General features: G+C 37.5%; 1 protein-coding gene across 4 annotated transcripts in view; it reads left to right on the top strand.

Moving 5' to 3' along the window:
* Corin (corin, serine peptidase) overlaps positions 1-15,692 on the top strand; it is a 277,674-nt gene that overhangs the window by 40,830 nt on the left and 221,152 nt on the right. For all 4 annotated transcript variants that reach the window (XM_029565706.1, XM_029565707.1, XM_029565705.1 and 1 more), the window contains exon 3: positions 6,890-7,087. In XM_029565706.1, the coding sequence (XP_029421566.1) occupies positions 6,890-7,087 (198 nt within the window). The remainder of the gene's footprint in view (positions 1-6,889; positions 7,088-15,692) is intronic.

Below are 15,692 nucleotides of genomic sequence, written 5' to 3'. Positions count from 1 at the left end.
AGGCTCAACAGCCATATAGCTTCTAGAAGTCGTTTATCTATGTCTTTAACTACTGTGTATACTATTCTTACAAATGCTTTCCCAAATACATTAGGAAGGCATTCCAGATTCATATGATATCTATATCTATAAATTATATAATGAAACCTTTTAACAGAAGGTACACGGGATCTAAAGGTCCACTGCCATCCATTATAGGCAAGTACCAACTAGTCTTAGAATTCAGTGACTAAAGGGACACTAAGAAACAAATGAATATTATCAGGGTTCAAAATAACATGAAAAGATTTTATTGCTTGTATCAGTTGTTCTGTCAAGAAAGCAGTGCAGAGCACAGTGGCATGGATGGGAGATACTATTTAGCATTCTGTAATCCACACTCATTCTCTCTAAATCATCTAGCCTCCTCATCCTGGAGCACTGCTACAGGGCTGCTATATGTCCCCACACACTTGGCGTGACCATCTCATGAGGCTTGACCCGGTTAGGAACCAAACTCTCACCTGCCACCTCTACTGCTCTGGCTGGCTTCCTAGTCTGACAGTGTCTGGGCTGTCAGTTGTGACAGATAGAATGAGATGGGCTGAGTATGTGGGATAGAATCATAAAATTTGCAGGGTCTGATCTGAATTGGCTTTTTCAGACTATTATTTGTAGCAGTTTAATCTCGCCAAGATTGAGGTCCAAAAGTCTCATAGATTGCTGCTATTTTTTTCCCAGTTGTTGAAGACTTGAATACAAAGGTCTTAAACTCATCCATATCTAAAATATGATTTTCTTGTTTCATTTATAAGCTTATCAATAATGGTCCAAGATTACCTTTCTAGCTTTCTTCAGACTGTGAAAGATTGAGATATGGTTTGTTAACTTTTTATTTTCAACACAAAGAAGAATGAAAAAATGTAGTGCTAGAGGAACTATAAGAAATATAGTTTACAAAAATCAGCCATTTCTCTTGAACTTAAGAGAAAAGTTTTCTTCCTTGAAAATGTTCTTCCTCTAATGCTTGCTGAGCTAGAGATCACTGAACTTAAAATTTTTCTCTCAGCAAATTTCTTAGCAGTTTATGGCTTTTATAAAAATTTGGAATTATAAGAATCTGGACTTCTTAACTTACAAAGTTGACTTCTGAGCAGCATTTTAAGATGGAAAACTTCCCAGATTTTTATTTACCCACACCAAAAAGTATAAGGGTCCTCCATGACCTCATTCCTTATTACTTACTTAAATCGTCAATTTCTTTGAACAACTCTGGCTTTCTGGTGCAGATCCACCAACACGGTTTTCAAATGTGAGCATGTGTCTTTGTAAAATGTTGAGGCTGAAGTTTGATCTATGTCTCAGCCTTTCTGAAATGATGATCAAAGGCTCTGTACTCAGAGCATGGTCCTAGGACCAGAAGCATCACATCATCCAGGAGACCTTGAAATGCAGAATCCAGTCGCAGACTCCACTCCAGCAAGCTCCCCTGGGGATCTCTGTGCCTCTATCCCTCCTCCCTTCCTGCAATCCATCTTCCCTTTCTATTCTTCTCAAGCCAGTGGATCTTTCTCATTGAGGATACCAAAGCCTTTTTAGAATCTAATTTTCTGTATCTGAAACTGATATTTATTTGAACCAGACTTAGAAATGAGGACCCACTATCTTCTCTCTGTGTTTGTTTAGTTCCTTTAAGCTCATCTTTCTCTGCCTGTCCGCCGAATGTCAAGGTGTCTGTTCTAAGCTCCTTTCTCACTTTACACCTATTCCTGTCTTGACAACGTCTTTGCATCACTCCATTCATCATTTATGTGCACAGTGAACAATTATGGGGGCAGCGCTGGTGCTAGATGCTTTTCTGGGTGTTGGAGGCATACAATTCTGCTGGAATGCCTTCCCTACAGTGTAAGGAGCCTGTGCTCTGGGAATGAAGTGGAGGGGCTACTTTGTGGGGAGTCTGGCAAGGCATCCTGCAGGAACTCTTTACCTTGCTTCAGCTTAGATCTTTTCCCCTTGAATACTGCACAGGTATTTTACAGGCAAGTTTTGCATAATAGTTAACAACAACAAAAAAGCAACTACTAGTTGATTTTGCATTTTCTATTTTTTAATCAGTCAGGATTGGTTAGACTCTGCTGTATAACAATAACAACATGAAATCTCCAAATCTTAGTGATTTAAAAAAAAAACACAGGCCAATTTCTCACTCATGTTACATACGTTTTGTGGGATTGTTAGTAGTGGGCTATTATGGGGATGTTGGGGACTGTGCTCATTCAGGTTTTTCTTTCTGAACTGATGAAGCAGCCCCCATCTTGAACTTTGTGGTTACTGTGCAAAAGGTCTGGAGGCTCTTGTATTAGCAATTAAATATCTCTGCCTAGACTCATACTTGCTAGGTTTGCTTGTGGTTGGACTTGTTTCAAGGCCCTACCTAAGATTCTGCTCTGTACTTGACCCCTTCAAACATCTCCTCACTACAACAGTGATCATTCTCATAAGACCCTTCAAAAGCTTGTCATCAAACATGGTATATTCTAAACCTTTGACCTGACCTATCCTTCTGGCCTCCACTGCCTCGCCAGTCTGTTGCCTGGTTCCCTGTGTACTACCTTTGTTGAATGACTTCCTGCATGGGTTTTCTATTCCTTTTGACTTTCGTTCTATTTAGAAAATGCTTTATTCCCTCTTATGTCCCCACCCCCATTTCCTCCACAAATACTTTGTTTTAACATAGAAAATCTGTAATCCTCCTTGAAGATTTGCAAGGACACTCTCTCCTAAGAAAACTCTCCTGACTTTCTCATATGAAATGGCACTGCTTCTTTATTTTTTTGCCAGAAAATTGTCCTGCATATCATTCTCAAAGCACACGGTTTCTGTTTTTTAGATTACATGCTTGCTTCACTTAACTAATCTATAAACATGTTGATGGTAAGACCTGTTACAAAATCATATGTTCTTAGCAGAAAGTATGCAGTTCCTGGTATGTAGAAAATGCAAAGTAAATGTGTTACACATAGCTAAAGATATAAAGAAAATCACATAATAAGGAGACAAATTCTGAAAGCATATAATGACTGACTTAAGAAAACTATACTTTGTTCAGAGCGAGGAGAATGGATTATGTACATGTCCACCTGTCATGTTACAACCCAATTTTTAGGCAAGTTAACCCTCACAAACTTCCAGTACTTCTCTCTAACTCTCTGAGGAGTGCTGAATGCTATTACTCATTTCATAGGATTGTTGGAAGGTCAACTCAGTTGATACTTATAGTGAAGACATTTAGCAGCATGTATTAGTTTCTTACTGCTGCTGTAACAAATTATCACATACTTGGTAGCTTCAAGCACACCTCTGTTATCTCAGAGTTATGAAGGTCAGAAGTCCAAAATAGATATCACTGGGCAAAAATCCCACTAGAGACTCTAGGTGAGTAATCCATTTCATTACTTACCCTAATTTCTGTAGATTTCCTATATTCCTTCCTTGTCTTGTAATGCCATTTTATCTTCAAAGCACATAATGTCCTGTTGAGTGTTTCTTGCATTTTATGACTTCACACATCCTTATCTGCCTCTCAGGACCCTCACGATTACATTAGAATCTGTTGAATAGTCTAGAATAATTCTCTATGTTAGGATCCTTAATTTAATTGCATCTGTAATGTTTCTTTTGTCATATAAGTTACATAAAACAATAGAGTTATGGGTTCTGGGAACTAGGACATACATATTTCTGTGGAAGTATTATGTTGCCAACCATAGTGCTCTTATCCATTATAAAGGATTGTTAACATTGAACTATTATTAAAACTATAGATTATTTCTTAGACCTCATTAAAGTGTTTTTATTTTGGAGCACAGAAACTACTCAGCCGTATATCCTTGATGGAATTGACCCTCCGCTAATAACAGCCTAAAGGGCCACAAGTTTCTCATTCCAAAAGTGGGTTAAATGATTCACATTTGAAATTTAGCCATTTTGTGATGCTGGGATACACTTTATAGTAACAGAAAATTGGTATTTTGTGAGGAAGAAGAAGTTTGTGAGGGTTAACTTGCCTAAGAATTGGATTGTGACATTTATTTAAAATTACCTTAGTAGCCCCAAGGATGAAAAATTTTCTGATATTAACATTCTATTTTGCAGTAATGAGCAACAGCTATTGCAAGATTACTGTGAGCTAAGAGCTGTTGCAAGTGTTTATGTATTTGCATCAGCTAATATAAGCTCAACAGCCAGCCTGGAAGGAAAGTGCTTTTATTTCCTTTATTTCATGGCAGTTGAGAGTTTGTTCAACTAAAGCTAGAAAGCAGTAGAAAGGGGATTTTAAACTCATGCGACCAGTCTGAAGGAACTGTACTGGCAGCACCTCTGCTCTGGGCTCCTAGTGCTCAGCATGTTTACATGGAGCATCATGGTACTGGTTGACAACATTTAACGTTGTTGAGTTCTCATTTTTGCAGAAATGCTTAGTAAATGACGAGCTATCATAGAAGTTGGTGGTTCCAGAGATGCTTGAAACTAAATTTCCCAATGAGTTCAGACTTTTAAGAATGAATCCTTGGGGCTGGAGATGGCTCAGTGGTTAAAACACTTGCTGCTCTTGTAGACAACCTGGGTTTGGCTCCCACATGGTGGCTCACAATCATGTGTAACTCCAGCAACATCCAGATCCAGGGGATCTGATGCTCTCTTCTGGCCTCCACTGGCACCATGTGCATATATACACATGCTGGCAAATGCTCTCAGACATAAAATAAAAATAAATAAACCTTAAAAACTCCTATATTAAGTCTCTCTCTCTCCCCCATCTTCTCTCTCCTTTTTTCTTTCTCCTCTCTCTGTTCCCTTCCTTTGAAATCCCTCCTAAATATCATTTAGGAACATTAACTTTATCAACTATCAAATATTATCCTTTTCTATATTCTGCCAAATTGCTTTGACACATAGAGTTTAAGAGTAAAGAAACTACCTGTTCAAGAAACTTGTTTTCCAAACCAGTATTTTCTAAAAAAAAAAAAACAACAAAAACCCAGCAGTATTTTGAAGGACTTCTTTGGGTAAGAAGAATATGTTGGTAACACTTTCACCACTGTGGTTAGGTTAAAAATACAGGCAAGAGTGGCTAGAAGAGATGACTCTGCTGTTCTTATGGAGGATCTGGGTTCAGTTCCCAGCACCCATATGGCAGCTAACAACTATCTTTAATCTCAGGTTAAGGGTGTTATGGTGCCCTCTTCTGGCCTCCATGGGCATTGTATACATGGTTGCACTTGCATACATGCAGGCAAAACACTCATAAAATAGAACAGAAAATATATGGACAAAATCATTAATAAGACTAATTATTACAAAACCATTTAGAACAGTTGTTGCAACATTTCCTATGATAAGGATCTCATCTTGGTAGAGTTAGTCATGGGTATTAACGTAAGGAATTGGCATTTGCTAAACAGAGCAAGTAGCTGACTCTTGGGTTAGCATGATAAGAAATCAACTTAATGGATCTTACTAATTAGAGCTACATTAGCAGAATATATTATGTGAGAAATCTATGCAAAAATTAGCAAGAAAGGGAACTAACAAAAAAATGAAATTGTATGCAATTATTTAGCTAACTTTTGCATGAATGCAATGCATGTTATGCAATAATCAAGCCTCATATACATTTATTTTGATCTACGATAAATTCTGAATCATTTGGAAATGGAAAACAGTGGAACGATTCCTTCTCCCTCACAAGTGCGCCTTCCACTTCACAATCACACAGCCGGTTGAGGAGAGTTACCTGTGTCATGCGCCTTTGCTTTTACACTCCAGTGTTTTATTTAGAATCCTTTGGCAGATGAAACTGCTGACCTTAGCTAGCCAGAAAACAGCTGCTTTTCTATTTTGATTTGGAGTTAATGTTTTCCAAGTGTCAGACACATGTAGAGAAATTTTTTCCATAGACTGATATTGTATTTTTATTTCTTTTGTGTTTAATGATTCATGGGAATATTTAGAAAAGCGAGAGAGCCAAATTAAAGGATTCACTGGTGTATTTCAAAGGATAGCTCAGTATTATTTTCATTTGCTTTTGTTGATATGCTCAACTACAGTGCTATATTTTTCAGGCACAGTCTATTTTGATGGAGTTAAAATATACAATCTTTTTCAAAGTTTTAAAAGTTTCTGCCTAAACACAAACTAAATGATTCTCAATAATCTTCCATTTGGTTCTCTATTTTATGAATGTGATCAGTAAACAATCTTTGTTTATTCATGCTTCCTTATTTCGTGCTGTTTCGCTTCTAGGTTCAAGATGAACGTAATTTAACTTCTCTGTTTATTTTGATCTGTAATTAGAATTTGATTCATCTTGGATTCTATATGTTGTAGTAAATACCGGAATGCAGTTATTTTTGTTTATCCTGAAATTTAATTCAAACTCTGGGGAAATATGAAGTTGAAAGTAAGCAGGCTTTACTGTCTGGGTGGCAGAGACAGCTGAGAGCTATATAGAGTGTGTCCTGGGTTCAAGAGTTTGTGACAATAGGCAAAATGGAGAAACAGAGAAAGAAACACTCCTGGACTCACCAGTTTGATTCCTGGTGACTCAACTGGGGTAGAATTGTCCTATATTCTTTTGGTACCAGGAAATCAAGACTCAGTCTCCAAGCCTGAAGTTGTCAAGAAGACAATGGTTTTCTTACAGGCTGTGTGACTCATGATAGAAGAAAACCTCTACTGCTGCCCTCTGCCCTTACGGAAAAGGCAGCTGCTATCTTGATCTTCGTGGTTGCCTGGGTAGGATGATACATGGGAAAGGAGTCCTGGCATTTCTTGATATTTACTTTTTTTTTTTTTAAGAATAAATATTTCCAGTACTGTTAAAAATATCTTTTATTTTGTCTTTCAGGAACATTAAAAAAGGCCTATTTCAAATCAAATGGTAGTGAGCCTCTAGTGATGGATGGTGAAGTCCAAGGACCAGGTGTTCTTATAAATAAGGCTTATAATGAGAGCACAAGGGTGTCCTCCGTATCCCTCCACCAACCTTCTCCAGCCGGGACTCCCAATGCTTCTCTCTCTGGGGATCAGAGGCACGGGAATGCAAGTAAGTCCGAAGTTGCAGAACGCAAGTGCCTTCATGTCTGTGACAACTGATGCACTGAACGTACATTAGAATTTCCACTCGTGGATCATGTAGGGGGGAGCCAGTCATCCAGAAAGCCCAGCTGAGGGCCAGTCCTTAAACCTGCAATGGTAGCACATCTGCAGGCAAGACTGAGAGACCGAGCAGGAACTGAAAATGTAGCAAGGCTGCTCCACATCTCTGAGCTATCGTTTCTGGTGCTTACTCCCGGGCGAGCCTTGTTTCGATGTTACTTATTTTGAGATGACAAAGTTAGTGACAGTGCTTATCTCGTTGGGACTTTGCTAACAGGATCCCCCTTCCACAACAGAGTGATGAGTGACTGACTGATAACTAGATCCCCACATGCTTTTGAGGTGTTGTGTGGTGTGCCCTTTGTATCTTCTTCCTTCTCTAATTAGCTGTGAGACTGAAAAAAATAATCACACCTTAAGGGATAAGGCAGATGCCAAACTCTTTCTGTATGAGCACAAAGGGAAGGATTTGTTAGTTTTTCCAGAAAAAGAGCTGGACCAGAGCACAAAGACAGAGTATGGCAGTATCACATAGACATGGCTCTATCCCTAGACAGCCAAGAGACTTGCATAGTTACTCATCTTCCAGAAGGCTTTGTAGGGTGTCTTTGTGTACAAAGAAATTCTGGTCCAACACAAGCTGCTAAAAATTTATTAAGGCCTGGGCTGGAGAGATGGCTCAGTGGTTAAGAGCACCGGCTGCTCTTGCAGAAGACCTGGGTTTGAATCCCAGCACCCACATGGCAACTAACAACTGTCTGTAGCTCCAGTTCCAGGGGATCTGACAACCTCTTTTGACCTCTGTGGGCATTGTAAGATACGAGTGCAATGCAGGCATAACCCTCATACACATAAAAATAAAATTAAAATAAAAAAATTAAGGCCTTTCCTGCAGTTGGTCTGCTTATTTTTCTACTTCCAAAACAAGGTTATGTCATAGGAAATTATACAAAACTCATCCATCCATGAATATCACTTTTCCTCTCATTCGTGAAAACCCACAGGGGATATCACATCTTAGGTCTGGGACAGAGTGTTTATTTTCATTCTGAGCCAGGAAGGGAAAGATTAAGATTTTAGCTTTTAGCTATCATAGTAGATTTGCCCATGCTTGAGAAAAAGCAGGATTATTTTGTTTCTCCAGCTTAAAAAAGACAGACTGCTTGGATTTCATTATTTCATAGAGCTATAGATGCTAACTATTTCTTAGGCTTAGTGCTCACCAGAGATTCAGGTGGAGACATGTTCATTACTTGACAACAATATTGTGAAGTAGTTAGTCAAGTTGAATTTATTTTCCTCAGGTATTTAATTTTGAGATTTTATATTTTGCTTGTGTCTTAAGCACTTCATTACTTTCAAGGGCAGTGTTTTCTATCAGAAGTAATTTAAATAAAAACAGTCCAGTTAATGTGGTCACAATTAACACAATGGTTATTTTCTTCTTTCAAGTGGGTTTATCTGTGGTTTGAAAGTTCTGTCGTTTGTTAAGATTCAAATAAGGTTGATAAGCACATGCCCCGAAGAGTGAAGAAGCACAGGGCGATTGCTGCTCAGTTTGAAAGCTTGATAGAAGTCTGTTTGACTCATTTTTTCTCCCTCTGGCTGGAAATTACTTGAACATGAATTTAATTTGACTTGTAGATGCAATTTAGGTGAAATTACACTGATTACATAGAGAGAGGCTGGAGCCTTTGGAAATATGCTGGCTTGTGTTGCTAGTGTATTTGACTACCTGCTACTGGTTAGGTAACTCCTGGTACACTGTCAGCATTAGCTGAAATCACTTATTATAACTTTTATTTTATGTGTATGAGTGTATTGCCTACATGCATAGAAGAACACCCATGTAGTGCAATGCCCACAGACATCAGAAGAGGGCTTCGGAGCCCCATGGAACTGGAATTCCAGATGGTTGTTAGCTGCCATGTAGTTGCTGGGAACCAAACCCAGGTCCTCTGTAGGAGCAACCAGTGTTCTTAAGCACTGAGCCATCTCTCCAGTCCTACAAGAAACTTTTATTTTCAAACACTCTAGTAACATCACCAGACTGAGGCTACAGGGGTTTTGATAGTTTTCAAGGCATATTGCATATTTTCTTTGTGATCCCTATACTTAAGTGATGAGATTCACAAGATAGGTGATCTCATGCTTAATTTTCAAGACATAAGATTAAGTTGATGTATCCAATATCTTTTGCTTAGTCATTGGTAGGCATGAATCTGTGTTTCAGCTCTCAGGACTCCTGGATCAGCTGTTTTTCAAGTGTTTTATGTTCCCTAATTGAATTTTATTATTTCCTTTACAGTAGTCAGAGGATTACTGGGACGACAGAAGTGTCTTCTTATTGCTTGTTTGTTTTTATTGCTGTGTTGTCAGTGCTACACAGATATAAAAACAACTACTGAGTTAATGCGTGAAGTACAATCATGCAAAATTTTAACATATGATTTATTTTTCTTGTTCATGGTGTCTGGTCACACTTCTGCTTCTTGATTTTATTTAATCAGGTCGAAAGTATTATTTAATGTCTTGTTTTATGTTAATGCTTAGTAGAAAACCTATTTTTATCCTTCTTCCTTTTAATTACTGTTCTCCAATTAAGGTTTAAGTTTCCTGGCATATGTAAAAACTATTTAGGTATACTTTGGTCCCCAAATACCATGGCTAGACATTATGTCCTACTTAGATTATTTTGTCCAGCTTCTGGCCGAAGGCACCTGGAAATAGTTTTACTCTGAGACATTTCCTCGTGGGCAACCTTCACATCATGCCAACGTAGGAATTCTGCAGTTCCAAAGTTTTCTCTAGATTATACTCCGTAACCATATTGCACTGTGCAGCACTGCCTGCCTCTCTGCATCTGAAGCAGGCTTGATGTGATGAGCATGGCTTCTGGGGTTTCCATAACTGCATTTTGAACTCTGAGGACAGTGTAGAAAAGGAAGTGGTCCCCCATACACTTCAGTGCTATATGGCAACAAGAAATTTTTCTAGATTGCATTCTATATCTGGATTTTCATTTATAATGTTTTCTTTTTATATATTTTATAAATATTTAAACGTGTTGAAGGAATGTGAAAACACTATAGTCAACCAGGGATTCTGGAATAGAGATAATATGGTTCACACTAAAATAGCCTATGTACTCTGGTCAAGTATTAGAGAGTCAAGAAAGTGGATTGATGTCTTGAGAACTTGAAGTGTTCTGTTCTTTTATCAGATCTTTAATAACCAGCCCCTAAATATGCTATTTGAAATAAAATAGCTTCCTTTTAAAAGCAAAATCAAAACAAAAAGACATGAAAGTGAGGTGGAGACCTGGTGAGAGAGAGAATGTGTTATATTCATGTATGAAATTTTCAAAGACAAATTAATAAAGAAAATAATTGCTTTCTGAAATGTCATCATATGTAGAGCTCACCTTTTCAATGTGTATAAGTCAGCAGTTTTTAATTTATTTGTACAGTTTGGAAGCCATTACTACTACCTAGTTTTACTTTTTCTGCACAAAGCTGTATCTGTTACTTCATATTTTCTTTTATGCAGTTCCTAACCAAAACTAATCTGATTACATCTCCATGGGTATCTAGCCTGTGGCTCATAACCTGCGTGAAGCCAAATATAGCTATGAATGTGGCTTGATATGAAATTGTAAGCTGACTTAAAACATTGTGCAGTGGTTTTTGTAACCCAATGGCTTGGTTTTCAAGTGTGAACTTGGTAGATGAGAACGTGGCATCTCAATGTCACAAAACTGGACATAGCTGGAAGGGTATCAGATAACACAGGGCCCTGGCTTCTTTCCCTTATGTTTTCTGGGTGGATCTATGCCATGCATCAGAACTCTATCCTCTTCTTAGTGCTAAGTAATACATGAATGGACATGTAACACTTTATTCATTTGTTCTTCTGCTGATGGGTACCTGAGTTGCTTCTGCCTTGTTAGCTGCTGTCAATAAGATATGGTTATTTGTGCACAAACTTTGGTAGGAACATGTGCCTCCAGTTTTATTTGGGTTATAAAGAAGAGCGGAATTGTGGTATTTCTCTAGTTCCCTACTTACTCTCTGCTTAGTTGGTCTATCCATTACTGAGAGAGGGTATTGACGTCTGCAACTATTATTGTAGAACTATTTATTTCTCACTTCAATGCTGTCAGTTTTGCTTCTTGTGTTATTAGGTATATACATGTTTATAATTTGTATTCTCTTTGCCATATTGAACCTTTTATTATATACAAGGTCCTTCTTGGAACCTTTAAAATTTAAAGCCTGTTCTGCTGATGTTGTATAGCGCTCTCATTCTTTATGACTGCTGTTTGCATAGAGTATTCTTTTCCATCCTTTCACTTTCAATCTAGTTTTTTGGATTTAAATTGAATCTCTTGTCGATAGCATATAGTTTGATCATGCTTTTCTCTTTTTAAAATCCATTCTTATTTTTTATTAGAGATTTAACTTATTTATACTTAAAATAATTATGGACAAAGGAGACCTGCTCTCATTTTGACATTTGCTTTCTATATCCCTCATAACTTTTTGCTCCTCATTTCCCACAGCCCATTATTCTGTTTAGTGTATTTATTGGTAGAAAAGCATTTCAATTCATTTCTTATTTCCTTTGGTATTTTTCTCTGCAGCTATTCTTTCTGATTACCATGGGTATTACATTTAGCATTTGAAAGTTATAATATTACAATTTGAATTTACATCAGCTTGATTTCTATATCAAATAAAATAGCACCACTCCTTTAATACTTCTGTCTTACTCCTTTTGTCATTGATGGCACAGAATTATATCATTATATACTGGGTTGATGGCACAGAATTAGCATTATACATTATCTGCCTCTGAAACATAGACCAATAGTTATTTGAAATGTTTTGGCCTCTTAAATTATGTAGAAAATAAAATATACATTTATACAGGAAAGTGAAATTACTAGCTTCTGGACGAATAATTCTTTAAAAACTGTGGTGTGTCATAAATTGCACAGAATGCAAGAAGTAGTCAAGACTGCTCTAACACTAATTTTTCTTATTGCCTGTGTATTTTTATTTATTCAGACCTTTATTCTTTCATATGACATCCATAGCTAGTGTCTTTCCATTTCAATCTTCAGGACTTCTTTTGGCATTGTTTGTAGGGGAGCTTTAGGGGTGAGAAACTCAGCTTATGTATTTCCTACTTAGGTATTAATTTCTTCTGCACTTGTGAAAAGAAATTTTGCCAGATACAAGATTCTTGGTTGACATATTTTTTTTTCTTTTAGCTCTTTAAATAAATCAGCTTACCGTCTTCCAGCTTCTTAAGGTTAAGGATGAGAAATTTTCAGATAATCTTATTGATGATCCGTTGTATGTGATGAATTGCTTCTTTTGAACTACTGTCAAGAATAGCTTCTGTGTTGGTCTTTTGAAAGCTGGATTGGAAAATGTCTCAGTATGAGCCTATTTGGGTATATTTTGCTTGAAAATTTTTGTTAGATTTCTTGGATGTTTGTGTTCCTGTCTTCCTTCAAACTTGGGTAGTTTTTAGCTTATTTCTTTAGAATACCTTCTATCATAGTATCCCACAGGTCTCTTGGGCTCTGTTCATTTTCTTTTGATCTTTTCCCTTTGTCCCCCTGACACGATAAATTCCATTTTACTCTCTTCAGATTTGATTATTATTACTTTTGATTATTTAAATATACCTTTGAGTACTATTGATTAAAATTTTCATTTCATTGATTGTACTTTTCAGCTGCTGAATTTCTTTTGGGTTTCTTTTCTTGGTTTAGATTTTTCGTTCATCACCATCATCATCATTTTGCTTAGAGGTCATTCTCTGGACTTTTCCTTGTGCACAGGGCTTGAAAAACTGTAATGCAAATTTGGGTGATCTAAGAATTCTCTGTAAAAAATTCTCATACGTGCACATAATATGTTTTGATCAAATCATCCCCCAAATCTCCTCTTCAATTCCTCTTCTATCCCCCTACCACATTTGCTTCCCAATGTCATGTGCTTTGTTTTAAAACCCACTGGTGATGGTTGAGTTGGACCCCTGCATGTAAAAGAAAGAAACTAGATCTTTATCTCTAACCTTGAACAAAACGCAACTCTAAATGGATCAAGGCCCTAAATCTCATAGAGGAGAAAGTAGGGAAAACACTGAAACTTATAGGCACAAGAAAGGACTTTCTGAACAGGTCTCCTAAAGCACAGTCATTAAATCCAACAATGATAAATGGAACTCTATGAAACTAAAAAGCTTCTTTACAGCAAAGGACACCATCATTTGAGTGAAGAGGCTGCCTACAGAATGGGAAAAAGTCATTACCAGTTATAATCTGACAGAGGGTTAGTATCTAGAATACATAAAGAACTTAGAAAACTAAACATCAAGAAAATAAACAAGCCAATTAAGAATTGAGACATGGTTCTAAACAGTTCTCAAAAGAAAAAATACAAAATGCCCGAGAAATATTTTTTTTTAATGTTCAACATCTTTAACCATTAGGGAAATTCAAATGAAAACTATGAAATTTCATCTAACGTCAGTTAGAATGGTTAAGATCAATAAAACAAATGCTGACATGGTTGTGGGGAGAGGAGGGCACTTAAGTCAGTGCTGGCAGGAGTGCCTACTGGTGCAGTTACTATGGAAATCAGTGTGGAGGTTCCTCAAAAAGCTAGAAATAGATCTGTCATATGATCCCACCATACCATTCTTGGGCATATACCCAAAGGACTGTATATCCTACTACAAAGGTATCTACTCATCCATGCTCATTGCTTCTCTATTCACAATAGTCAGGAAATGGAAACAATCTAGACATCCATCAGCTGATGAATGAATAATGAAGGTATGGTACAATGGAATATTATTCAGTTGTTAAGAAAAACAATGATCAAATTCACAGGTAAAAAGATGAAACTGGAGACAATCATCCTGAGTGAGGTAACCCAGACCCAGAAAGACAAATATCACGTGTTCTCTCTCATGTGTGGGTGCTAGCTTTGAATCTTTAGATATGTGTGTCTAAATTGAAATACCCATAGAAGGCAGGTAACTACTAAGGGGCCATGAGGGTAAATTTCAATGCAGGGGAATAGAATGCAGTGGTATAAAGGGATAGAGAGGACTAATAGAACAGGACAGGTCAAATGGGGTGGGGGATGGGTGATCTGGGTAGAGGATGGAGTATGAGGAGGGGTAACTAACACTGAAATCATTTGAAAAATTCATAATGGAACCTACTTCTGTAGAAGCTTCCTAAAATGTACATGTATATCAGATATAAAAGGAGATTAAATGGAGTTCCCATATAAGAGGGGGATGATGGCTCTCCCATATACCATAGGCTATCAAATACAAAGCCCAGTGCTGGGTATGGGATATCTCATTTTGAGTTGTTGGTCAGTGAGTTCTTATAGATGCCTCCAAAATTTCAGATTATTGTCATTACTCTTGATTACTCTCTATAAGTTGATGGTAATAATTTCTGAAGATAGCATATACTTGAGCCATAAGATATGGAGAAATCAAAGTGGTACCAACCTGGAAGCTTCATCTGCTGAATAGCTTTCACAGTGCCGGAAGAGTCTATGTACACTAGTTGGGAAGAAAAGTAATCAACAGTCTTACCTAGCTATGAACCCTAGGAGCTACAATAACAACTGGCCTGGCAAGATATGTTCACTGGTGCAATAGTGACATGAATATTATTGGAGCAACCAACCATTTGCTGATTGGATTTAAGGCCCACACCACAAGATGGAACTCATGTTTGGTACCATTAACTGGTACCCCAAATTCATGACTGGGGAGAACCTAGCACTATTATTCTGCTAAATGGTCATAATAATAAGCTGTCCTCTAAGCTCTTACCTTTATACTCACAGATTAGTGTATTGCACATCCCTCATTAGAGAAGCTTCTTTTTGCAGTGGATAGTGATTAATACAGAGACCAAAGACTGATCAACATGTGGAGAATAAGACTGTTGAGTGTTCCACTCTAAATGGGACATCTATATCCAACCCCCTCTCCAAGAGCTCAGGGACTATAGTGGAGAAAGATTGTTAGAGTCAAAGGTAGTGGACATCTGCAGACAATATTTGCTTAGCATGGCATGGTTAATGAACACATGAATTCACAGCAGCTGTGAATATATGCACAAGACCTGTGCAAGACTGAACCAGTCAAAGCAAGGATTTGGGAAAGGCTCATCAAACCCCACCCCAAGCTGAAGAGCTATTGGCAATTGATGACTGTTGGCAGGGTGAGAGTTTTCTTCCGGGGTATGGTCATGGAGAGGCTGCCCATGCTCCAGCAGATGGCCTTATAACCACATTGGCAATTCAATCATGCAAATTTTTATTTGGAGATTGTAGAAACAGAGATGTTACTTTTCTCATTTTCAAATAACTTTTTGAAAATTTCAACACAAGTACTGTAATTACATCATTTCCACACTTCCTTTTCCTCCTCAAACTCTTCTTGTCCACCTTTCTCTCAAGTTCATGATCTCTTCTATAATTATTATTGTTCACACATATATG

Source organism: Nannospalax galili, unplaced genomic scaffold (assembly GCF_000622305.1).
Source record: "Nannospalax galili isolate Female #2095 unplaced genomic scaffold, S.galili_v1.0 scaffold318, whole genome shotgun sequence".
In the NCBI taxonomy this organism is placed as follows: Eukaryota; Metazoa; Chordata; class Mammalia; order Rodentia; family Spalacidae; genus Nannospalax; species Nannospalax galili.
Note: the sequence above shows the minus strand (reverse complement) of the source record. Positions and strands in the feature narration are given on the sequence as shown.